The 26,303-nt window shown below is 38.0% G+C and overlaps 2 protein-coding genes and 1 long non-coding RNA gene across 3 annotated transcripts in view; all 3 read right to left on the bottom strand.

Annotated features, from left to right (window-relative positions):
• Positions 1–13,425, bottom strand: part of LOC108411643 (deleted in malignant brain tumors 1 protein-like) — a 44,304-nt gene extending 30,879 nt beyond the window's left edge. Inside the window, exons 1-8 of the mRNA XM_037541949.1 lie at positions 13,421–13,425; positions 13,075–13,259; positions 11,056–11,100; positions 9,133–9,177; positions 8,717–8,752; positions 7,619–7,840; positions 1,208–1,309; positions 1,073–1,117 (exon numbers count right to left, since the gene is read on the bottom strand). Of these exons, the coding sequence (XP_037397846.1) occupies positions 1,073–1,117; positions 1,208–1,309; positions 7,619–7,840; positions 8,717–8,752; positions 9,133–9,177; positions 11,056–11,100; positions 13,075–13,259; positions 13,421–13,425 (685 nt within the window). The remainder of the gene's footprint in view (positions 1–1,072; positions 1,118–1,207; positions 1,310–7,618; positions 7,841–8,716; positions 8,753–9,132; positions 9,178–11,055; positions 11,101–13,074; positions 13,260–13,420) is intronic.
• A 132-nt stretch (positions 13,426–13,557) lies between these two features.
• Positions 13,558–15,209, bottom strand: LOC119264143. Its single transcript, XR_005130800.1, has 3 exons — positions 15,132–15,209; positions 14,997–15,041; positions 13,558–13,690 (listed from the first exon to the last, which is right to left on the bottom strand). It is a non-coding gene; the product is annotated as an uncharacterized LOC119264143 (long non-coding RNA).
• Positions 15,210–17,244: 2,035 nt separating this feature from the next.
• Positions 17,245–21,492, bottom strand: LOC119264153 (deleted in malignant brain tumors 1 protein-like). The gene is made up of 8 exons (XM_037541948.1): positions 21,363–21,492; positions 20,934–21,032; positions 20,791–20,832; positions 19,238–19,258; positions 18,999–19,094; positions 18,868–18,912; positions 17,697–17,847; positions 17,245–17,437 (listed from the first exon to the last, which is right to left on the bottom strand). Exons 1-8 carry the CDS (start codon positions 21,490–21,492, stop codon positions 17,245–17,247), a joined length of 777 nt encoding a protein of 258 aa, XP_037397845.1.
• Between the last annotated feature and the right edge of the window lie 4,811 nt (positions 21,493–26,303).

The following is a 26,303-nucleotide window of genomic DNA, read 5'->3' as shown; positions in this document are numbered from 1 at the left end:
TAAAAAAACAAGTTCATTTTATTTACATAACTGAGATGAAGAACTAAAAGCAGTTAAGAGAACTTTTGACACTAAGAAATTTGAGTTGTGTGTCCGCAAGTTGAATCAATTCAAGAAAAGCCATGGAATCAGTTACTAGATCATTTTGAGTTGAGCTGACCTCTCATTTTTTACAGTGTAGACATTCATCAGATCACTTTAAAAAAGGTACACCTGTTTGACAGCTGAATTTTATTGCTGTTATGTCCATTTTACAATTCATCTCCTGTTTCTAATAGTGTCCGTTTCAAAAGTAGTTCTTAAAATACTATATTGGACATTTTAATCCTGACAAAAAAATTCTAACCCTAATCTAAAATCTAATCTTCTAATCTAAAGTCATTCCCAAAGACAACGCAAAATGGCCTGAAACCATCCTATATAAAGGTAGTTTTCAGTGAGGATAGTATATTTTGTAAGAGAAAGCAATTTCTTACAGCACCACCACCAATAAAGAAAAGAATGACATGACTCTGTAAACAGTTGTACAAACGGCTCATCTTACGTAAGATTACTTGCCATTACTTTTAGGATTCATAACATCTAATAAAACTCGACTTAGGTGCCAGAAAATCATGCATAACTCTTTAATTACAGTGTCACATCATTGCTATAAGGCTTCAATAAAAATTTTATTAAAATTAGAAAATCTCTCATAACAGGACTAACAGTATCAAAACCTTGACAATGCAACTGCAGTGCAGTAGATTTTCAGCATGTGATTGTTTTGTAATGTCATCATCGTTATGTGAATACCAAAATTACACTGAGCTACATCATTTCACCCCATGAAGTCTGAATGCCTGGTAAGTGATTTTAAGGTGTTTTGTCATGTTTCACTCCAACTTGTGGGATGTTTAATGTAACGCTTAATTTTAGTATCCAACTGACATTTTTTCACATTTTACACCGTATTTCCTGTATTTGGCATGAGAGGCTTAAACTAGCATGTCTGTAAACCATGTATTTCACATCATGTCTTACTGAAATGTTACTGAAAAGCATTTAGAACCAGTTTAATCAGTTAAGGTACCTGTCATGTTCACAGTAGGTGTTGTAGCTGTGACTTGGCAAAAATCTGTGAGGACAAGAAAATACAAATATCAACACTGTCAAAACATCCACCCGTAAGCAATCACTTCAACTTTAATCTCATTCCTTGGCTCACCGTAGTAGTCATGGCAACAGTTTCCGTAGTACTGACAGGAGCTGGAGCAGGAACATCTGCCGAGGTTAGAGCCACAGTTCCACCTACAGGAAGCAGCTAATTCTAAGAGAACAACAATATCTTAGCAATTAGACATTAATCAGTAGCTCTGTCATCAGTACATCAAAAGTCCAAAATCAAATATTAACTCATTGTGGTTTCTGAGATCTCTGATTAAACAGAAAATAAAGCAAATATAACCCCATTTCCTAAAAAACTGGGCACTGTGCAAATAAAATAAATAAAAACAAAATGTAATATGTAAATGATTTAAACCCTTTATTTAATTGAAAATGGTACAAAGACAACATATAAATGTTAAAACTGAAATGTTATTGCTCTTTGTAAAATATTTGCCCATTTTGAATTTGATGCCAACAACAGGTTCCCAAAAAGTTCGGACAGGGGCAACAAAGTTGCTTGTAAAGTTGTGTAATGCTAAAATAAAAACACCTGGTTGTTAATTGGCAACAGGTCAGTCACATGATTGGGTCATTCAGAAGATGAGGAGGGGTTCACCACTCTGAAAGACTGCACGGTCGACTAGTGCAACAATTCAAAAATAATTTCTCAACATAAAATATCAAAGATCTTTTGCTTTTCATCTTTTACGGCACAAAATATCGTTAAAAGATTCAAAGAATCTGGAGAAATCTCTGTGTGTAAGGGACAAGTGTGACAAACGTGTCCTGTGTATAATTCTGGCAAAGGATGCTGCTGATTGTGTTAAATTGCTATTCAGTAAGTAGCAGTGAGGTAAAGTAGCCTCACTAACCTGAGAACACCCACTGTGCCCAAAAGCCTTGACCAGTTACAGAGTGGTCAGTTGAGAGCACTACGGTCAGATAGTTCCTGGTAGAGTTGAAGTGATTTCTCTGATCTTTAGGAAGGCGACCCAGCAGTGGGTAAGTATAATTGGGACCGTCATACACCCTGATGGAGGCGCAACACGCCTCCAAACTAGTTTCAAACAGAAAAAGACGAAATTAAGAAAGTTTAAGAAAAATCTTTTCCAGCTCAAGGCAATGTAACATCACACACACACGAGCTCACGCCTGGTTTCATACCACAACTGACAGACTTAACAATGCAAAGCAGTTTTACTGCTGATTTAGAGTGATACAGAAAATACTGTCTAATACCACATATTCTGACAGTTTAAAAGGATGGTTTAATCTGAAATCAGTATATAAAAGTGAAGGAAAGTTACTTACTTAACAAACATGAAGGTCAAATTAACAACTTGTCTCTCTGATGCCAGAAGCCTCCATGTGCAACGTGCATTATTAGGGTATTTATTAGGAAACTGGGGGCTGAAGAATTCTCCACTTGGGTTAGTCAGATCTCCACCACATGGTGGTCCAACTGTAAAGTGGCATTTCAGTTACATCAGTGAAACTTCATGCATCAACTGCATTGGAAAACATTGTTTACTAGCTGGACATTCATCAGATCACATTAAAAAGATACTATATTCACTTGCACAGCTGAATTTTATTATGTCCATTTTTCAATTTATCTCCTGTTTCTAATAGTGTCCCTTTCACAAGCAGTTCTCAAAATACTATACTGGACTTTTAATCCTGACAATTTCTAACCCAAGTTGTTCCCAAAGACAACACAAAATGGCCTGAAACCATCCTACATAAAGGTAGTTTTTCAGTGAGAATAGTATATTTTGTAAGAGAAAGCAATTTCTTACACCACCACCACCAATATAGAAAGAAAAGACGTGACTAAAGCAGAGCTTTGAGTGCCAGACCGTTCAGCAAAAACAATTTGGCCAAACTGCTCATCTTATGTAAAAAACAAAGAAAAAACTAATTTTTGTGTTTTGGCATTACTATTAGGATTCATAACATCATCTAAACAGCGAAATGAAACTCACTTGACTTAGGTTCCAGAAAAAACATAGTCAATTTTCAACTTGTCATAGCTTTGTGACATAATTATGTGAATGACATACCAAAATTACACTGAGCTGCAGTCAGCTGTGATAATGTGACTGTAGCTCTTTGTGCATTTTGTGATAATGTACTATAGCATTTCACCCCAGAAAGTGTGAATTAAGGAGTAGAGCACGAGTATGCTATCGCGAAATAATGTCACAGCTATGATGTTATTGGCAATAACACACTCCTCGAGTATTCTATTGCTTTAATACAACAGTTAAATAAATAAAGTAATTAATAAACTGAATGTAGCATTTAATATGATTTAGACTTTGGAGTTCCTTCCGCCAAATTATAGTTAATCAGAGTAACGAGCTCCTCTCACTTTCTGCACAGTCTGCTGTACACCTCGCCTTTTGAAGTGCAGACTGAGCCATAAAACTGACCCAATATCAGGTTCAGTTCAGTTTGGTCAGTTTGTCCAGATCAGTATTAATGCTGTTTTGTTCCAGCCAGTCTGTGAAGCTTCTTACAGCCCGTTTAGTTTGGCGAATGGTGTTGGGTTCATTTCTGGCTGATTCCAGGTTGTTCAGCTGTTCTTCTGTCACAGCTGCCGACTGAAAAGCGGCTCAGTGGTGACGACAGTTTGGGAATTTAGTGTCGTCTCGTCTTCAGAGTCGGACCAAATTGGCTGTCGGTCAAATGTGATCTTAACAGTGTCCATTTTCTGTTTGTGGCAAAGTAAGAAGTAAAAACGTTCAAACGGCTCGAGTGCCTCCTACAGCTGCCAAAGCCGTTGCTTTGTGATACAGTGTTTGTGAAAAAACCTGTAATTTTACGGCAAAATAACAGCACAGTTAAAATTTACTAGGAATTAAGTGTTGTCTCACTTTCGATGTCTGACCAAATTGGTTGACCAAATCAGCTTGTCTGGCCGAAACGAACTGTTGTACAAAGTCTGATAAGCCATGTTTTATAATATTGCTGGCTTTTTTCATTCAAACTTGTGGGATGTTTAATGTAATACTCAATTTTAATTTCCTACCGAATATTTTCCATGGTGCTCCCTGGATCTAATCAGCATGAGAGAGGCTTAGACTAGCATGTAAATGTATTATTGTAAAGCATTTAGAAACAGTTTAATCAGTCAACGTACCTGTTGTTTTCATTTTAGGTTTTGTAACTGTGACAGGAAAACCTGTTAGGACAAGAAAAAATAAAAATTAGCACAAACACCCAGAACCAATCACTTCAACTTTAATCTCACTCCTTGGCTCACCATAGTGGTCATAGAATCATGCCATAATGAGTGTGGAAGAGTGTGTTCCAAGAGAAGCAACACCTAAACTAAAATGACAAGTCTTAGGACTAGTGTGTATATAATCATATCTCATTAGACATTAATGAATAGTAATGCCATCAGTGCCTGAAAACAAAAACAAATATTTATTTGTTTTGGTTTCTGAGGCTTCTGTTTAAAGCAAATATAACATCATATATTTAAGCAGTGGCACACTCAACTTCACAAATTTGTTATCACAAATAACAACACAGCTCTGATTTGGTTGCAGGGACATTACTTGCATTACATATCATTTTTGATAAGACAACCTTGAATGCTCTATTGGTTTTATGCAGCGGTTATAAGGAATATTGTAATAAATCTGCCTTAACATTGATTCATTCTTGCCTCAAAATAAGCATAATTTTTTGTTAAAGTTGGTTTAATATTGGACAGATGCTTGGCATTGGACTTTCTCTGCTAAATTTCTCAGGAAATAAGCATTCAATAATGATCAAACCTACATTTTATTACTCATTAAAGACTGAAACGTAAACCAGTTATATTAATAAAAATTTAAAAATAAAAAAAACATCCGTCATAGCTAGTTCTTACTTCTGCTAGTGTCCCTATAGGGTTCTAGTACTTTGTTAGTGTTAAGCTAACAGCAATTCACACAAACGCTTTCAGACAAGGCTTCTTATTCAAATTTTCTGTTCCTCTTTAAATGGAGCAACAGTTACTCTCGGGCACATTCAGGCACCGGAATCAAACTGTTACAGTGTTCAAGGTGCTTTCAAGAGTGAAACAAAAAGTTGGTCCCATCCACTTGAAATTAAAGTGTGACTGTTGATTCCTCTGCTATTGGCTAAACTAATGCATTAAGACTTTTCTTCAATTCCTGAAGTCCAAACCAATAGGTGAGGTCATTTGGCTATATTTAGACACCACAGAGATAAATAAGGTCACGCTTTATTTGGATGGTCCCCGATAGATGCTCTACAGATACTTAAATGATTAACAAACTGTTGATTTTTAACAGCATTATCATTAGAGTTTGGGCTAAGAGTAGGTGTAGGTTTTGCCATGAGGTTAGAGTTAGGGTTAGGGTTAGGTTTAGGGTTAGGTTTAGGGTTAGGTTTAGGGTTAGGGATAGGTGTAATAAAATCTTTCATACTGAACTTGAAGTTCAGTTGCATTTAATGGAAATTTAGTTGAATGTTAGTTAAAGACAGACTGACCCTTTACAAAGCAACCACAGTGGACCATCCAAATAAATTGTTACCAAACATAATTCTTGACCTGCTCGTTTTCCCCCGGGTGTTTCAAGACTTTTTTCCCCTTTTTTCCAACCAAAACTTGAACAGTGAAACAAGCAATACTGTAAAACACGCAGAGTTTAAACATAAGCATGATCCTACTGAATTGAACAAAAATTGAACAAAAAATTATGGACATGCATTTTTTCAGATGCATTAGTTTTCAGAAATCATTAGAGCTTAATGACCAGATGGCCCTAAAGGCTCCCCTCTGGGCAATACTCATCTTCAGTGATTAAAAGAAACCATCAAAGGCCAAAAGATGATGCTCAAAAAGAGCATTTAACAAATATTTAGAGAACACTGGTATAGTCTTCCGCGACCCTGACGGAGAAGCGGCTTAGAAAATGGATGGATGGATGGATGGATGGATGGATGGTATAGTCTTTACTCAGAACAAAGTATATACCTGTTGTGAGGCCAGGTGGAGGAGTGGTGTATTTGTGGCAGTAATCTATGAGACAGTAAAAGTAAAAGGTCAACAGCAAGCCATCTTAGCAACTTCAAAGGCTCAGTTCGGTACATAAAACCATATATTCTCACCATGGTAGTCATTGCAGCAGTTTCCTTTGGACTCACAGGAGTTGGCACAAGAGCAGCTACCGAAGTTATAGCCACAGTACGAATTGCAGGAAGGAGATTCTAATACAGTGAGTACAAACCTTATTGACAACAACTTGGACAACTATTTTCAAGATAACTGGATACCATTAGTTATTCACTAAAAGTACATCATAATATTCAGTACAGGGTGATTCAAAAAGATTAATCAGATTTCAAAATGATTGATTTCACTTGTAAATCATTACAGATCAATGCAGTAAATTGTAAATGGTTTAAGTGAGCATGAGGTTTATTATGTAATTTTACAAGTGCTCAGCATGAACCTCGTATGGACAACATCAGCACAATACCTGACTGAGCATTTTGGTTGTAGCTGCACTCGTGGCTTTTTCAGTGCAATTTCAGAGATCATCCAGTGTTGTTGGGAGTGGTGGCACATTAACAGAATGCCGTGAGATCTGGTGATGCTGGTGACCTTTTTTGGTCACTGTTGGTTATCAATGATGAATGCTTTGAGCTTTTGAAGGTTCACTGCCCTACGGACAGTCAGAAACTCTACGACCATCTCTTTCAATTGGATTGTGATTGGTTCCTAGGCACCTCATGGTTGTAAAAATATGGCACTTTGAAATCAGATGAATCTCTTTGAATCACCCTTTTTACTATGTATAATTTATGACATATTTTAATGTAAATTAAGAAAGAGGAAATAATTGATATTATTAACATACTGCTGTCAATTTGTAGTCATGTAATATACAGTTCAAAACATTAATATATGCTACTACATTACTATAAATGTATAAAGTGATTTTTTTTTTTTTTTTTTGATATATGACCTACTATATGGCGGACAAACCCAAACACACCCTTCACTCGGTTAGCACTGGGCCCGTGTTGAGATGCCAGTCATTTGCCAATGAGCAAAATATCATAGGGCCTGTAAAGGCAGCCCATTGTAGGCTATTATTAAAGCTCTATGTAGGCCCTAATAGTCAGATGTCAATATACGGTCACATTGATGTCAGTCATCTCCAAATGTCAGTACCTTAATCTAAACAGTCACACTACTTAATCAAATATTCAAGTTTCCAACGCCACGGTTTACTCAGAAAGAAAACCTCATATTACATTATTATTCAAATGATTTCAGTTTATATATACATTAACAGTTAAAAAGATGTCTATGAATTTGAGTTTGCTTCTTTTCTTAATGTTAATTGAGAAAAGAAATCATCACAAAACCCAAATATACAACAAGATGAAGAAAGAGCAATGTACATATTTCAGAAAAGGTCTGTAGCATAATAAATACCTGTGGGATTAGATGAATGGATGAACAGGGAGAATATGGAGGCCAACACAGAGAATGCAAACGTAAACATGGAGAATGTGAGGGAAAATGGAAAAAATGGGAAACTCATCAGAGCGAAAAAGGGGTTAAATTTTTTTATAAAATTGGGGCCTTTATTTTTAGGTTTGGGGTCTTCCTGATCAGGTTTGCGTTTGGTAGGACGAGCCGAGGATTTAGGACGTTCTGTGGAATAAGAAGAAAGAAGCACCTGTGAGATAAGGACGAGCTGAACATGCGTAAGAGTAGTTCAGAAGGACCAGTCTTAAGGAACTGTACAAAAATTGGATGTTTTTGTAGATCCACCTGTTGATCCTGATAAGAGCTATGTAGTCATGTCTTTTGTGTATTCATGTGCATCCTAAATTTAAAAGTATTTACACTACATTGCATGTGATTGTTCATGTGCAGGACCCAAGTACACAAAAGCTACATTCACATTACAGGCCTTGTTGCTCAAATCCGATCTCCCTGTCTCGATGGTTCACACTCGTTTAGGTAAGAAACTCAGTTCCATCATTAATGTGATGAACCAGCCTGAAATGACCCTCATGAGCTCCTCCTCCTCAGTAACGTCACGTGACTGAATCACTGCATCATCAGCACAAACGAACGAGCAGAACGAGCTTCGCTGAGAAGATCATTAACTCTGATCAGCTCTCAGCTTCGTTATTAGAGCCAGACGGAGGAGAAAAAGGTGAGATGAGCTGCTTTTCCACCGTCTACAGGCTTTAACGTCTGTTCAGCGCTGTCGCCATGGTAACACTGAATGATGGCACACGCCCAGTGTAAAAAAACACATGAATTCCAATCAGAGCGTCACATTAAGGTAGTATTGCTACGAATCGGATACGTATCCGATCTAGGACCACATATGAAAGTGGCTCAGGTCGGATTGGAAAAGATCAGATTTGTGTCCACACAGCCCTGAAAACACCAGATCTGAGTCACATTAGGGCAAAAAATCGGTCACTTCAACCTGGTAATGTGAATGTAGTCAAAAAGATCTGCAGAATGAGAACACCCATTCCCTCTCCCTGTTTTCTCTTTCTGAGTACCTACTTGTTGGGGGAGTACGTGTGCTTACTTGACAGCAATCTGTGAGAGAAATAATAGCAAGATCTCAACACATATTGATAACAGTAATGTCAGTAACCTCAACATATCCCAAAATCTTCAGTCACACTTATTAAAACTACATTTTCTGACTGTTGTTGTCATGATAGCAATGTCCACAGCTGCTATAGGAGCTAGATCAGGTACAGATATCAAAGTCATAGCCATAGTTCCACCTGTGTGAAGGAGAAGCTAACAGAGAGAAAACAAACCTTAACAACAACAACCTGCTTTCATAATAACTGGATTCCATTCATCAACAACCAAAATTATATCAAAGCCTAAAAACATTCACCTGTTGTGGTTTCACTGGCCACATTTTACTCAGAAAAAAAATGAATCTGATACGGTTTAGTAAATACCTGATGTGGGAGTAGGAGGTTCAGATGTAGGTTTAGTAGTAAGTTCTGTGGAATAAGGAGAAGCATCTGTGAGTTCAGGAGGAGCTGAACACAGGAATAATTGTTCAAAAAGACCAGGTTTTGGTAGATGCACCGACTGATCTTGAAAAAGCAATATATTCATGTATTTTGTGCTTTCACCTACAACCTACATTTAATTCGGTTTAGACTGTATTACAAATTGTTTTTATCTGAATGAAGTTAGTAAAGACTGAACTTAGGCTTGTAGCAAACATACTGAGTTATACACTGTAGTAAATATCATGCACTTAGACTAGCTTAATATTTTACAAACACAAAACTGAAAAGATATATTTTGTCAAGAAACCACAGATTATCCATAGAAAGCTTAAGGCTTTCGTAACTGCAGTAAGGATAAAATGATAAACTTAAGATAATAAACTCAGTAATAGCTCTTGTCCTATATGCAGTCTGCCTATTTATCCTGCCATCCTAAACTCTACAATACTGTTTCATAGTTAATAAGTAACTATTAGGGAACTAAGCAGGAATGAATGAGTAGTGCTGCATTAGCACTCTAGTAACTACTCTTAACTACCAAGGACTTCTAGTTTACTACTCAGTAGGTAATAGTGAACAAATGATTAGGGTAGGTCACTAATAACTAAACAATTTTCTATGAGACTTGTTATCCATAGTTATTATTTAGTAACTATGGTTTCTAAGAATAAATTGCCAATCACTACTCATAAATCACCAATCAATTTAATGTGAATTGCTCAATAGCTGAGTCTGACAAGGTCCATGCTGAACTATTAACTGATGTAGTGTATTTCAACACTTCTAACAGTAGTGAAATACACTAGACAGTGTGCAGTCTCTATAGTATAATGGATTATATCCTCAGAGATTGGCTGGGGCATCACACCACACTGTACCGACTGGTGTTCCTCATGTGTTTGTTTTGATCAAATGTGAACTAATTTGCACATCTTATAAGAACATATTAGTGCTTTATTAAACCTAAAGCTGCTGATGTTCTTTTATGAGTACATGTTAGCAAGCTAATTAATTTAGCTAATGTGAGCTAAGCTAATGGGCAGTAAAACTTTGTGCCTCAGATATGAAACGTGTGTAATTAATGCACTAGCAGAACATACTGTGATCAGTCTCAGCTCTCAGACTTAATGACTAGTAATGACAGATTTTGATTTCATTCTGTTTGGTGTTTATTATTTTCAATAATATAGCTAGCTTACTCAGGGATGTTTTCACATCTGGACTGCGCAAAAAGAAATAATGATGAGTTATGATGTATTTCACTTTATACTGTTCCAGATCATCATTAAATCCTAGCTCATTAGTGATGAGTTACCATGTGTTTCACTTTATTATACTGTTCTTGATCATCAACTGTTACTTCATTAGTAATGAGATACCAGGTGTTTTACTTTATAATACTGTTCCTTATCATCATTATCTCCTAGTTCATTAATAGTCAGTTACCATGTGTTTCACTTTATAATACTGCTCCAGATCATCATTACCTCCTAGTTCATTAATAGTGAGCTACATTAATAGGGAGTTTACACAGACAATATGAAGATGTGCATTTTAATGTTTCCGATGAAAACAAACACATCAGGGATGCCAGTCAAAGAGAGAACAAACCTTAAGACCAATAGCTTACACAACAAGCTTTTACAAAAATTGTATTTCAATAATCAATAACCAACAGTATGTCAAAACCCACAATCAAACGTTCACTTGTTGGTTGTTGGTTTCACAGGCCACAGTTTACTCAGGAAGATCATATCAGATTTTGTTAAACAAAATGTATCACAGGTCCCAAATATGCAAAAAAGATGAAGAAAGAGCATTATGTATATATAATAAAACATAAAAAAAAACTTGGTAAAATACCTTTTGTGGTAGTAGGAGGTTCAGTTGTAGGTTCAGTAGTAGGTTCTGTGGAAAGAGAAGCATCTGTGAGTTCAGAAGTAGCTGATCATAGGAATAGGAACAGTTCAAAAAGACCAGTTTAAAGGCAGTATACAGGGTGGAATAAAGCAAAAGTGGAAAATGTTTTGAGAGATGCACTAACTGATCCTGAAAAAGCTATATTTTCTCTATATTTTCTTGCCTTTTGTGTTTTCACATATATCCTATGTAGCCTGGGTTAAAAATCTGGTTATTGTTTATAATATAATATATGTAAAATATTCTCTTGTGTTTACAGTTCATTTAAAACACACACGCTTACTTTTGTTAAAATATGATCCGGTTTCTTTAAGAGCAGAGCTCCCCCCGCAAAGCTAGGTTGGAACGTACTAGCTCAACATGTGCTTTCTGCCAGCAAGTTAGAGTAACTTTTATCTCATTGGTTTAGTCCTTATAACTAGCCTATGGTGGCGCTCTGGGGGTGGGACTTAGAGAGACGGGAGAGTGAGCGTGATCGAGAGCGGGAGACGCGGAGTAGCGACGGACGGAGAGAGACGGGAGATTGCAGCAGCAAGGAGGTTTGGAGAAAGTTCTGTGAAGTTCCAGAGAGTTCTAAAGCTTGTAGCTTTATAAATTGTTCTAGCTGAGTTCAGTGTACAACTGACAGTGGACTGATTTAGAGTAGTAAAGCCACAGTGAAGATGTTTTGCTGTGTGCGCGCTCTGTTAGCTGCTTGATTAGCTACCGCTGCTAACTCTGAGTACTGGAGGTCTGTTCACTCATGCAAGGGTGTGTGTGTGTGAGAGCGCTCGTGTGTGTGTGTGTGGGCCCACATTTAGTTCTGAGTTTTGTTTATTAAGTTACTGTGAAGCTAAAAGCTACTTTTATTAATCTGTTAAGTTTGTATATTTTTTATTCGACAAAGGGATATATTGCATTATTATTACTATATATGTACATATTTTTTATACTAAATATAATTATATCGACTATATTATACTTGTATCATATGCATTTACTTTCTGGGGTTTTAAGTTTTAAGTTATGCTAAAAACAAATCAGCCCATCTATCATAACTGCTAATAGCATCAGGTTTATAGGAATAATATAGCAGTTTGACATAGTCAAGAGTTTCTTAAAAGAACCCACAGCCCCTCGTTTTAGTAACTTTCATCCAGAGACAGGGGGAAGGGAAGCGAGGGCGCTACACCTACATGTAAATGGATTTCAATTGCAATGTCAATAGTTTTATTTTGATGCCCCTACATAGTTAGCAAAGACAGATTAGGCTATAGCAAAGTGAGTGATAATAATTATGAACCTGGACTAGAACTTAATGTGTTTAAAAACAGACACTTTCAAACTTAAAAAGATGTATTTTGGCAAGAAACTACAGATCATCATAAGAGTTATGCAGTTGGAACTTAAGTTGTTAAGTTGACTGAAGAGGGAAGATTTTAGAGTTTGGATGTTTCTTTGATATAGTCCATTTGGAATAAGTATTGGCTAGACCCCTCTACGTCTCTAATCACTGCCTAGCCTAGATTCTAGTTCTCCTTTCCTTTGCTCTTTATTTGACCTAGTGCATTATCCTGCCTTGCCTAGGTTCCAGTCATGCAAGCCTTAGTTTTATGTCCTGCTCAACCTAGTTGTGCCAAGTCTTGCTTACTTCTTTGTCAAATCATCTACTTCCCTTGCTTATACACCAAACCTAGCTTTCCCAGTGTTTACACTGCTTACCAAGCCTTGCTTAAGATATATTTGGTTTTGTTCATCTTTGTTATTTGTTTATGTTCAGTAAAACCTCAGCTCTGCTGTCTGTCCCAGTTTCCATCTGGATAATTACAGTATTGTACATCAGCTCTGAGGATGCGAAAGACAGTCATGAAAATATTTCACAACCAGCTTCAATTTTTTTTATTTTAAAGGACTGTTTCTTGCAGCAGATTGTGTTACATTGTTTCTCATTCAGTAGCAATGAGGAAAGATAGCCTCACTAACCTGGGACCTCCCACTCTGCCCGAAAGCCTTGATGATTTATACAGTTGTCACTAGAGAACACTACAGTCAGAGAGTTCCTGGTGGAGCTGAAGCGCTTTCTCTGATCTTGAGGCAGGTGACCCAGCAGTGAGGAAGAAGCAGTAGGACCATCGTACACCTTGATGAAGTCACAACATGTCTCCACACTGGTTCCAAGGAGAAAGAGAGTGAATTGTGCAAGTTTGCAAAAAGAAATCTATTCAGCATAACGACATACACGTACTAGGATTTGCTTGATTTCATATCACAACCAATACAGTTAACAACGGAGAGCAGATTCACTGCTGATTTAGAGTCTGTCCAGTACTGCATATTCTGACAGTTTGAATGAATTAAATTGAATACATTTGAAAAAATTGATCTGAAATGGTTAAATTCTTCTGTATGTAAAAGTAGGGGAAAGTTGAGACTTACTCAACACGTGTGAAGGCCAATTGAATGATCTGTCTCTCTGGCGCCAGAACTCTCCATGTGCAATCTGCTTTGTTAGGGTAGTTATTAGGATACTGGGGACTAAAAAATTCTCCTCTTGGCTTAGTCAGATTTCCACCACATGGAGCTCCTGTACCAGCATGCACTGTAAATTGGCACATACATTTCAGTTGCAATAAATGAGACTTGATGAATTGTTAGCAAAACACATTGTGTATGAGCTACACATTCATTAAACAATTTAAAAAGGGACTAATTTACATTCACCTTTTTATAGGTATAAGTCTTAAGTCAATGTGCTTTAAATAGATGAACACATTCGGAAAGCTACATGACAATTTCATAGGTCTTTTATGACAACTGAAACATTTATAAAGGTTTTATTCAAACAAATGGCAGTTGTCATAAAGACTGCTTTTAGTATCAGTTATGTCGAGTAGCAGTTTTTTTGTTGTGTCACACTTCCTTGAGTAAAACAGAATAGCATTTTTTTGTGGCATATTGTTAATTTTAACATCTCTTTCTAAAAGTGCTCTTTTCACTTGTAATTTCCTAAAATACTATACTGGAAATTTTAATACTGACAAAATTTCTAACTCAAGTTGTTCCAAACAGCAACAGCAAATGGCTTGAAACTGGCTGACCTAAAGGTAGATTTTCAGTGAAAATAGCCTTCCTTTACAAACCATTCTATTTCTTATAGGACCACCATGAGAGAAAGCAAAGACGTGACTCAGTAAATCAGAGCTTTGAGTGTCAGCAGCAAAAAAAAAAGATTGTATAAACTGCTGATTTCAACTTAAGTCAAAGAATATAAAATATACATAAACGATTTTAATGTTACAGCATTACTATTAGGATCCATAACTTCTAACAGAGAGCAAAATTAATGTTAGTTCACAAGAGAAAACATGCATTACTCTGTGATAAAAAGAGTATCAGTATAAAACCTTAGAATATCAAAAAGAGTATCCATAAAAAAACCTCCAGAATGTAATTACAATACAGTAGATATTCATTTCAGTGTTACCAGTGTAAAGTGTCAAATCACCTGTTTTAGAAATGCTCATCTTTGTTTGGTTTTGCAACCAAAACAGCCTCACTTCATGTTGTATTACATAATTACCATCATGTGTAAGGCACACCAAAAATATGCTGAGCTACAAGGTCAGCTGTCATAATGTGCTGTACCATTTCACCTCAAAGTCTGAACATCTGCTGAGTGATTTTTAAGTCATGTTTTATAATACTCATTCAAACGTGTGAAATGTTTAATAAATCAATCAATTTTAGTGTCCTACAGACACTTTTTTTACAACATTTTCTATGTAAATAATCAGCATGAGGGAGGCTTGGTCTAATATGTCTGTAAACCATGCATTTCACATATCTTACACGTATTATTGAAAGGCATTCTGAAACAGATTAAGTAGTACGTAGTTGTTAAGTACCTGTTGTTTTCACTTCAGGTGTTATAGCAAAGATGTGGCAAAAATCTGTGAGGACAAGAAAAAACGAATATCAACACTGTCAAAACATCCACCCGTAACCAATCACTTCACCTTCAACCTCTTTCACTGGCTCACCATAGTAGTCATGGCAACAGTCTTTATAGTATTTACAGGAGCTGGAACAGGAACAGCTGTCAAAGTTAGAGCCACAGTTCCACCTACAGGAAGGAGAAGCTAAGAGAGAAAGAAAACAGAGAATAGACCTTAACAACAACTTAAAGGACAAACTATTTTCACAATAATTGGATTTCGTTAGCGGGCGGCACGGTGGCGTGGTGGGTAGCGCTGTCGCCTCACAGCAGGGTGGGCCTGGGTTTGAGTCCCTGGCTGGGTGACCATGGTCCTCTCTGTGTGGAGTTTGCATGTTCTCCCCGTGTCTGTGTGGGTTTCCATCCCGCAGTCCAAAAACATGCAGTCAGGCCGTTTGAACATGCTGAATTACCCCTTGGTGTGAATGTGTCTGTCTGCCCTGCGATGGACTGGCAACCTGTCTTTTGCCCAATCATAGCTGGGATAGGCTCCAGTGCTCCAGTACCCCCCACGACCCAGAAGGAGAAGCAGCTTAGAAGGTGTGTGTGGATTTCATTAGTTATTAACCAACAATACATCAAAACCCACAATCAAATATCCACCTGTTGTGGTCTCAAGTCTCATTATCACGGAATAGATTTTGTTAAATACAAACATTAACAGTTATAATGTAGGACAGTACCCATTTAACACTAAAAAGCTTGATAAATACCTGATGTGGGAGCAGGAGATTCAGTTGAAGGAGGCACAGTTGTACGTTCAGTAGTAGGTTCTGTGGAATAAAGAGGATGAGTTCAGAAGGAGCTGATCATAGGAATACGAGTGGTTAAAAAGATCACGAAAGGAACTATGCAGGGTGAACTCAGCAAAAGTGGAACGAATTTTAGTAGGTGAACCAGTTGTTCCTTATAAAAGCTATAAATTCGTATCTTTTGTATTTTCACATATTTCCTAAATATAAATGTTTTTAGACTGAATTGCATATAGTTTTCCTTTGGATACTCCGACGTAGTTGGACAGGACCAGAGCTGGAAACTCAAATCAAACATATTTATAACAAATTCTTAAAGAGCAACACAATCCTTCATCACATTTGGCTGAATTAAAAACCTGTAATGAACTTGGACTTGCTTAATATTTTTAAAAGCAAATGCTTTGGAAGGGAACAAAGAAGACAAAGGTTTTGGCAAGTAACTGAATATTCATCTTGCTTCCTCTTTTATATTCTTTTACAAAATTTCCATTCAATCGTCTCTACACTGATTGTGTTTCAACTCTGTGCTTCTTTTATGCTGACTTTTTACTCCAACATTTCCCTGGTTGTTCTGGTTTATGTGCCACTTTTCTAAAAGTGACAAAATGCTTGGTCTAAAAGCAACATGATTCCACATAATCATACGGGGGCAGTCATGGGCTGGAGGTTAGGGAACCAGCCCTGTGACCGGAAGGTTGCTGGTTCGATCACCTCGGCTGACAGTCCATGACTGAAGTGCACTTGAGCAAGACACCCAACCCCCAACTGCTCCCCAGGTGCCGTGGATAGGGCTGCCCACTGCTCCAGGCAAGTGTGCTCACTGCCCCCTACTGTGTGTGTTCACGAGTGTGCATGTATGTGGGTGTATCACTGCATGGATGGGTCTAATTCCACAGTGTGCAAGCACAGTGACAAATGGTTCTTAATTCTAATTCATAAGATTGCATTAATATAAAGTCTGTAGAAAACAATGATCTATACAGTGTTGGTGCCTGCAGGCTTCTCTACACCAGGGGTTCTTAGGCCATTCCTAAAGGCTCATCCATTTATCCCTAGAAAGCAAACCGTTTTCTTATCTAGAGTTAATATAAAATTATAAACTTAGCAGCTGTTATTTTGGAACAGCTCCTAAAGCAATAGAACACGAGAGGGAGTGTGTTATTACAATATCACAGCCGTGATGTCATTTGCGATAACACCCAACCTCAATTTCCTAATTTCTGGCTGATTCCAGATTGTTTAGCTGTTCTTCTGTCACAGCTTGCGTGGCCGGAACTAACTGCTGTGTTATGTCCTATATTCAGTCGGAACTTCAGTTAGTGTTTCCTCAGCTTGCTGGACCTGTGTAGGAAAGCCAATGATATTTCACAATCTCTCTTCAAGTAGCCATGAAGCAAAGTAGCCTCAGTGACCTGAGAATTCCCACTGTGCCCGAAAGCCTTGATGATTTACACAGCTGTCACTTGAGAACACCACGGTCAGAGAATTCCTGGTGGAGCTGTAGTGATGTCTCTCATCTTGAGGCAGGTGACCCAGCAGTGGAGAAGCATCAGTGCGACCATCATACACCCTGATGGAGTCACAGCATGCCTCCAATCTAGTTCCAAGGAGAAAGAGAGGGAATTGGGAAAGTTTGCAAAAAGAAACCTATTCCAGTTCAGAGCAGCATAGCGACACACATATGAGCTCACACCTGTTTATATATCACTAGCAGAGTGCAAAGCAGTTTCACTACTGATTTAGTGGTAAGGAATAAACTGTCTAATATTGCATACACTGACAATATGAATGGATAAATTCATCTGAATTGAACCAAATCCATCTGTACGTTAAAGTGAAGAAAAGCTGTCACTTACTCAACAAACGTGAAAGTCACATTAACAGTTCGTCTCTCTGATGCCAGAAGTCTCCATGTGCAATTAGCATTATTAGGATAGTTATTAGGATACTGGGGGCTGAAGAATTCTCCACTTGAGTTAGTCAGATCTCCACCACATGGAGCTCCAACTGTAAAGTGGCACATGCATTTCAGTTACATCAGTGAAACTTCAGACTTACTGTAGACATTCATTAAATCAATTAAAAAGGCATCAAATTCACATTCACCTTTCACAGGTGTAAAACACTAATCAGTCCAGATTATTGACATGAACACATGCAGAAGTGTGGTTCCACATGGTATGGAGCATAATAAGCAAACAATGAGTAACACTTCACTGTGGCTCACTGACATAACATTTATGTCGATAAACAGGTTTTTGACATTAGGTTCTGTCATAACACTTCCTGGAGTGATATAGCATGTCATGACAGTTGACTTTTTAGTGGCATTGTGTCCACTTTCAGGTTCATCTCCTGTTTCTAATTTCATTCAATCCATTTCTCATGCAATTCTTAAAAGGCTATAAAGGACTCTTTAAACATGGCAAGCCCTTCCAAAAAACAACACAGAATGTACTGAAACCATCCTCCTAAGGTAGTTTTTGTTTAAAATAAAATATTTTGTAAAGCAGAGCTTTTAAAAAAAACTTAAACTAAAAAATTAAATTTTACTCAAGAGCCAAATAATGTAAATCACACAACTCATTTAGTGTTCTAGCATTACTATTAGTTTTAATAAAATCTTATAAAGAGACAAATGAAATGTACCTTACTTAGGGGACAGAAAAACATACATTACTGATACTGATACTCTGTCATAAGAAGAATGTCAATATCAGAACCTTCACAATGTAACAATACAGTATAATTATTGTTACCAGTGTAAAGTGTCAAAGCATCTTTTTAGAATTGTGCACATTTGTTTGATTTTGCAACCTCACTTGCCAAATTGTGGAAACATAATAACCATTATGTGTCAAGTCATATCTTTTTTTATTCAATCTTGAGGAGTGTTTAAGAAAACACACAATCCTATAAATATTTTTAATATTTCATATTGTGTTCCCTGGATGTAATCAGCCTGAGAGGGTGGCACTGGAAAAGCATGCATTTCACATGATGAATCAGGTTAATTAGGTAATGTACCTGTTGTGTTCACAGTAGGTGTTGTAGCTGTGACTTGGCAAAAATCTGTAAGCAGAAGTAAAAACAAATATCAGCACAAAATATCCAACTAAAACCAGTCACTTCAACTTTGATCTCGTTCCTTGGCTCACCGTAGTAGTCATGGCAACAGTCTTTGTAGTACTGACAGGAGCTGGCGCAGGAACAGCTGTTGAGGTTGTAGCCACAGTTCAGCCTGCAGGAAGCAGCTAATTCCAAGGGAACAAGCATAGCTCAGCAATAATTACACTAAAATCACTGTTCTCATGACTGACAGACATGATCAGAACCCATTAGATATTAATCAATAACATTATCATCAGAGGATCAAAATTCTAAATCAAATACTCACTTGTTGTGGTTTCTGGGGTTTCTGTTTAAACAGACGGATAATGCAAATTTAATATATGAGTATCATAAATAGTGTAAGCAGTAGAACACTGAACGCTTTGTGTTATCACAAATAACATCCTGCCTGTGATTTGGTTGCATGTAGCGACGTAATTGAGTACAGTACATAATGTCATTTGTTAAAAAAACAAAACAAAAAAAAAAACAATATTGAATGTTCAATTGCTTTAATAAAAACAGAAAAAAAGTAACGCAAAATAAGATAAAATATTCTGATCTATGTACCTTAAAATTGGCAATTCCTTCCTCCAAAAAAGTTCAAATCAAATTTTGTGTTGTGGACAGTACAATAAAAGTTGGTTTTATATTGGACATTCGCTTTATATTCAACTTTTGTCCCACCCACGGGAAACCAGTGAGATTGGTTGATTCTTCTGTCAATTCGCAATTGTGCTAATATTTAATCTACAACCCCCAAAAATGTCAGGACGCTGTGCAGAATGTAAACAAAAGTAAAATGGAATTATATACAAATCATATAAACCATATTTATGCAAAAACATAGTACAAAGACAAAATATCAGATGGTGAAACGTATCAGATTTTGAATTTGATGCTAACAAGAAGTTCCAAAAAAGTTGGGACGGGGGCCTGTTTACCGCTGTGTTTCATCACCTCTTCTTTTAACGGCACTCTGTAAGTGTTTGCAAACTGAGGAGACGCTGCTGTAGCTCTGAAAGTGAAAGGTTTTCTTGTTCTTGTCTGTTACAGGATTTCAGCTGCTCATTATTTTGGGGGATCCTTTGTCATTTTTCATGTCATATTGCGCCAAATGTTCTCAGTGGTGCCTGCGGTCTGGACTGCAGACAGGTCAGTTTACCGCCCGGACTCTTAATATGGAGCAATGCTGCTGTAAAACATGCAGAATGTGGTTTTACATCGTCTTGCTGAAATAATCAAGGCCTTCCCTGAAAAAGACGTCGTCTGGACGGCAGCAGATGTTGCTACAACATGTACATATATTTCAGCATTAATGGAGCCTTCACGGATGAGCACGTCACCCATGCCATGAGCACTAATGCCCCCTAAACCATCATGAATACTGGCTTTAGAACTGCACTGATAACAAGCTGAGTGGTCTTCAGCCCGGAGGACACAGTGTCCAAGATTTCCATAAAGAATTTCAAATGTTGATTCGTCGGACCGCCGGACACTTTTCCACTTCCCTTCAGTCCATTTTAAATGAGCTCAGGCCCAGAGAGGGTGGCAGCGTTTCTGGATCCTGTTTATATTTGGGTTCTTCTTTGTGTTTTAGAGTTTAACAGCGTTTGTGGATGCAGTGATGAACTGTGTTCACAGACAGTGGTTTTCAGAAGTGATTCTGAGCCCATGCAGTGATTTCCACTACACCACAGTGGATGTGAAATGAAGCAATAAAAATGTGATTAACGTAGATGTTAAGCTTTAATTCAATGGGTTTCAAAAAATATTGCTTTAAATTTGAAGAAATTACAGAGACATATATTACAGATTTTCCAGAGAAAGAAAATGTACCTTCTGGGATGTCAGGAGTGGGTGTGATTGTATAACAGTAATCTGAGAGAGAAATAATAGCAAGACATACTTATATTACAGTCATATTAATGTCAGTCACCTCTAAATATCAGTTTTACTTTGAAATCTATACATTTCCTGACCGTAGTAGTCGTGGCAGCAGGTTCCATAGTACTGACAGGAGCTGGAGCAGGAACAGCTGCCGAGGTGTGAGCCACAGTTCCACCTGCAGGAAGGAGGAGCTAAAATAGAGAAAACAAACCTGAACAACAACAAAGCAACAGACTATTTTAACATTAATTGGATTTCATTAGTCAGTAATCAATAGAACGTCAATCAAAAGTCACAATCAGTCACCTGTCATGGTTTCCCAGGCCACATTTTACTTAGAAAGAAACCCTGATATCACAGTATCATTAAATTGATTTTGTTAAACACAAACTTTATCAGTTATATCTTTTCTAATGTCTAATGATGGCAAAGAAACTATAACAGGAACCAAATATACAAGATGATGAAGGAGCATTATATATATTACAAAAAATCTATAATATTAAAAACTTCATAAATACTTGAGGTGGGAGTAGAAGGTTCAGGAGGAACAGCTGAAGGTTCAGGAGGAACAGCTGAAGGTTCAGGAGGAACAGCTGAAGGTCCAGGAGGAACAGCTGAAGGTCCATCTGTGGAAAAAAGAAGGATCATCTCTGAGTTCAGGAGAACCGGAACATAGGAATTATAGCTGTTTAAAAAGACCAGTTTAAAGGAGCTATACAGGGTGAACCAAGCAAAAGTGGAAACCTATATATTCATATCTTTTGTGTTTTCATGTGCATCCTAAACATGAATGTGTGTAAACTGCATACCGTTTTGTTTGGACAGTTATGCAGGACAGAGCTGGAAACTTATAGAAGATATTTATTTATTTACTATAGTCTGCTGCAACATATTCTTAAAGGCTATGTGCACATTACATTGTTCAAAATCGATTTTGATCAGATCTGATCTCTATAATTTGATGGTTCGCACTCATTAACTGACTCAAATCTCTCATTAATGTGATGAATCATCGCCCTGAACTGACCCTCATGAGCTCCTCCTGCTCAGTGACGTCACGTGACTGAATCACTGCATCATCAGCACAAACTAACGAGCAGAACGAGCTTCGCTGAGAAGATCAGCTCTTAATATGAAAGCTATAGACATTAATACAATAATCTATAGTATAGTAAATGTCAGTCTGCATGCTTCTCTACACCAAGGGTTCTCAACCTTTTCCACCTATTTATCACTAGCAAACTATTTTCTTATGTGGACAAAAGAAAAAATATAAGATTGTGGATTTAGGAACTACCTTTCTGTAACAGGTACCGTCCTATATATTGGGGTAGTCGTGGGCTGGAGGTTAGGGAACCAGCCTCGTGACCGGAAGGTCACCGGTTCAATCCCCACAGCTGACAGCACATGGCTGAGGTGTCCTTGAGCAAGACACCTAACCCCCGGGTGCTGCGGTTTGGGCTGCCCACCGCTCCGGGCAAGTGTGCTCACTGCCCCCTAGTGTGTGTGTGCTTACTAGTGTGTATGTGGTGTTTCACTTCATAGATGGGTTAAATGCAGAGGTGAAATTTCCCAGTTGTGGGACTAATAAGGGTCTCTTAATTCAGCTGTCATTTTGACAAAAGAGAAGATTTCAAAGCCACAACAATTCTTTAATATCGCCCCTTTGAAACAACATTTGGACCAAACCATGTCTTCTATAGACCCTTCTCTGCCCTAATGCTTAGAACTATTGTATATCCAAGGTTCCAGTCCAGCCTTTCTTTGCTCTCTATGTTCTAATCCTGCAAGTTGTAGCTTTATATCTTACCTAGTCTAGGCTCTAGTATTGTCCTCCTGAGCCATCCAGTCTGAGCGCTTTATCGTACCTTGGTTAAATTCTAGACCTGCCAAGCCTTGATTATTCTTATTTTACTCAGCTTAGCCAAGCCTAGTCTTCCCAGTGTTTCCACTGCGTACTAGGCCTTGCTTCTTTGTTTTTTATGTGTAAATCTCTGCTGTAGTGTCCATCTCATGATTAATTATACTATTGTTCAGCAGCTTTGAGTGTGGAATGGCCATCATATTTTAGAACCAGCATCCATTTCAGAATTTTAGTGTATCATGAGGAATTCTTGCAAAGTACACAGAAGATTGTGTTAAATCACTCGTTAATCAGTAGCTATAAGGCAAAGTAGCCTCACTAACATAGGAACTTCCACTGTGCCCGAAAGCCTTGACCAGTTACATTGTGGTCACTTGAGAACACTACGGTCAGAGAGTTCCTGGTGGATATGAAGTGATGTTTCTGGTCCTGCGGAAGGCGACCCAGCAGTGGGTAAGTATTATCGGGACCGTCATATATCCTGATGGTGTCGCAACAGTCCTCCAAACTAGTTCCAAGGAGAAAGAGAGGGAATTGAGAAAGTTGAAGAAAAAAAAATTATTCCAGCTCAGGGCAGCATAACGGCATACGCATATAAGCCTCCACTTGATTTTATATCACAGCTGACACAGTTAACAGCACAAAGCAATTTCACTACAGATTTAGGGTCATAAAGAATAAAATATTTAACGCTGTGTGCTCCAACAGTTTGAGCAAATCAATTCAAGGCAAATGGTTGAATCAAGATCTTCGTAAAAGTGAAGGAAAGCTGTGACTTACTCAACAAATGTGAAGGTAACATTAACAACTTGAAACATTGATGTCCACAGTCTCCATGTGCAATATGCATTATTATGGTACTCATTAGGATACTGGAGTCTGAAGAATTCTCCACTTAGGTTAGTGAGATCTCCACCACATGACGATTCAGCTGTAAAGTGGCATATGCATTTACATGTTCAGAAATGAGGTTATAGCAAAACACACTGTGTACGATCATCTCTCCACTGATTGAGTTTGAACTGTTTCCTTTATGCCAACATTTCTCTCTGACTGGTCTGATTTAAGTGACTTGTGCTGAATTTGTTCCATATGCAACGTTCCCACACTATAGCTCATTCATTTAAAGCCCTACACCCTAAAGCAGATAAACCAGTCATCCATACAGTGTCAGAACCTGCAGCCTTCTCTGCACCAGAGGTGCAAACCTTTGCTTGTCAAGGCACATCTACTAATTGATAGGAAGCGAACTGTTATTATGTGAATCTGGCATAAGATTACGAATTCAGGAACTGTTGTTCTGTAATAGGTACTGCCCTGTATATTCATTTGTGTCTGAAGGTATCATGTTGACTAAAGAGATAAGATTTCAGTGTTTCCTTCATCCAGACCCTTTGCAAAAAAATTGGACCAATCTATTTGAGTGGTCATTTATAGACCCTGATCCACCTTACAGCCTTTAAACATTGCCTAGTCAAGGTTTTATTCCTGCCATGCTCTTTATCGTTCCAAGCCTAGACTCTAGTCCTGCCCAGCCTTGCTTACTTCATGTAGACGCTTTTTGCTATGCTTCAGAATTTCATTAGCCTAGGTTTTACTCTTGCTCTTAGCCCTGTTTTCCTTATTGTTTGTTTTGCAGTCATAGTATTGCTTTGCTCACCAGAGCCAGAGTAACTCCAGTGTTAAAACTGCTTAATAAACCTCACTTCTGTTCTGCTTTTTTGAATCCGTGTTTATCTGTATTTAGTTTGTGTTCATTAAAACCTCTGCGCTAGCGTCCATAATTACTATACAGCAGCTTAGAGTGTGGGAAAGCCAATTATATTTCAGGACCAGCATCAATTTCAGAATTTTAGTCTGTTGTGTATAATTTTTTACAAAGGATGGAGCTGATTGTCTTAAACTGCTCTTTAATAAGAAGCAGTGAGGCAAAGAAGTCTCACCAACCTGGGAACACCCACTTTGCCCAAAAGCCTTGAGCAGTAAAACTGTGGTCACTGGAGAACACCACAGTCAGGTAGTTCTTGGTGGAGTTGAAGTGGTGTCTCTGATCTTGAGGCAGGCGACCCAGCAGTGGGTAAGCATCAGTGGGACCATCATACACCCTGATGGAGTCGCAACATTTCTCCAAACTAGTTCCAAGGAGAAAGTGAGGGAGAACTGTGAAAGTTTGTGAAAAGACAGCTGCTCCAGTTCAGGGCAGCTGAACAGCGTACACATATGGCCTTACACCTTGTTTCATATCTCAGATGACACAGTTAACAACGGAAAGCAATTTCACTGCTGATTCATACAGAATAAACTGTGTAATATTGCATCAATTAGCTATTTCAATGAATAAATTCATCCAAATTGACTAAATTAATCTGTGTGTAGAAGTGAAGGAAAGCTGTGACTTACTCAACAAGCATGAAGGTCAAATTAATAACTTGTGTCTCTGATGCCAGAAGCCTCCATGTGCAACGTGCATTATTAGGGTAGTAATTAGGATACCGGGGGCTGAAGAATTCTCCTCTTGAGTTAGTCAGATCTTCACCGCATGATGCTCCAACTGTAAAGTGGCACATACATTTAAGTTTGCATAAATAAGACTTAATGCATCAGTGCGGAATCAGGTCAACATGCAATAATATAAACTAGCTAAATGATGTAATGCTTCTAGGCCTTTAAACTAGACTCTTGACTAGAAATCAAACTGACTGGAGTTACAATAAAACGACAGTTGGAAGAAATAACTCAGTAATAGCTTTTATATTCATTCCTAACTGAGGTTATCACGTTGACTAAAGAGATAAGATTTCACAGTTAACATGTTTCTTTAACGCAGCCCCTTTGGAACAAATGTTGGACCAATCCACTCTGGATTTGTTTTGATCCTGCTCCGCCCGACTGCCTCTAATCATTGCCTAGCCTAGGTTCTAGACCTGCCTCCCTTTGCACTTAATTCAGTGTAGTGTAGGTTGCAGTCCTGCCTATCTTTGCTTATGTCCTGTGTAATATTGCTCCTAAGCTTGTGAATTCCTTTAGCTTAGCCTCTCGTGTTGCTGTTAACTATGTAGTTAGCATTTTATTTAGCCCTACTTCTTTAACTCTTTGTCTGGCACTCACAGCATTGCTTTACTCAAATTATCAAAGCCTAGCGTTCCCCACGTTTCTGCTGCTTACTAGGCCTTGCTTATATTATGTTGGGTTTTTGTTTTTCTGTGTTCTTAGTTTGCGTTCATTAAACCCTCTGCACTAGTGTCCATCTTAAAAAGGTAGAGTATTGATCGAGTCTTGCGAAGGGATGCAGGTGATAATGTTAAATTGCTCTTTAGTGATTAGCAATGAGGCAAATTGGCCTCACTAACCTGGGAACTCCCACTGTGCCCGAAAGCCTTGACGAGTTATACTATAGTCGCTGGAGAACACCACGGTCAGAGAGTTCCTGGTGGAGTTGAAGTGGCGTCTCTGATCTTGAGGCAGCTGATCCAGCAGTGGGTAAGCAGCACTGGGACCGTCATACACCCTGATGGAGTCGCAACACGTCTCTAAACTAGTTCCAAGGAGAAAGAGAGAGAGAATTGGGCAAGTTTAAGAAAACAAATCTATTCTA

This window comes from Pygocentrus nattereri, chromosome 10 (assembly GCF_015220715.1).
Source record: "Pygocentrus nattereri isolate fPygNat1 chromosome 10, fPygNat1.pri, whole genome shotgun sequence".
Taxonomy (NCBI): Eukaryota; Metazoa; Chordata; class Actinopteri; order Characiformes; family Serrasalmidae; genus Pygocentrus; species Pygocentrus nattereri.
The sequence above is the reverse complement of the archived record's forward strand: the minus strand, read 5'-3'. Positions and strand labels throughout refer to the sequence as shown.

What these genes read in the sequence shown, in the direction of transcription:
- LOC119264153 (XM_037541948.1), bottom strand. Translation starts at nt 21,492, where the DNA reads ATGATCCTTCTTTTTTCCACAGATGGACCTTCAGCTGTTCCTCCTGGA. An exon ending in AACCCCAGAAACCACAACAA is followed by an intron (nt 19,095 to 19,237) that starts GTGAGTATTTGA and finishes CCTTGGAATTAG; the next exon opens with CTGCTTCCTGCAGGCTGAAC. An exon ending in ACCTACTGTGAACACAACAG is followed by an intron (nt 17,848 to 18,867) that starts GTACATTACCTA and finishes GCCACTTTACAG; the next exon opens with TTGGAGCTCCATGTGGTGGA.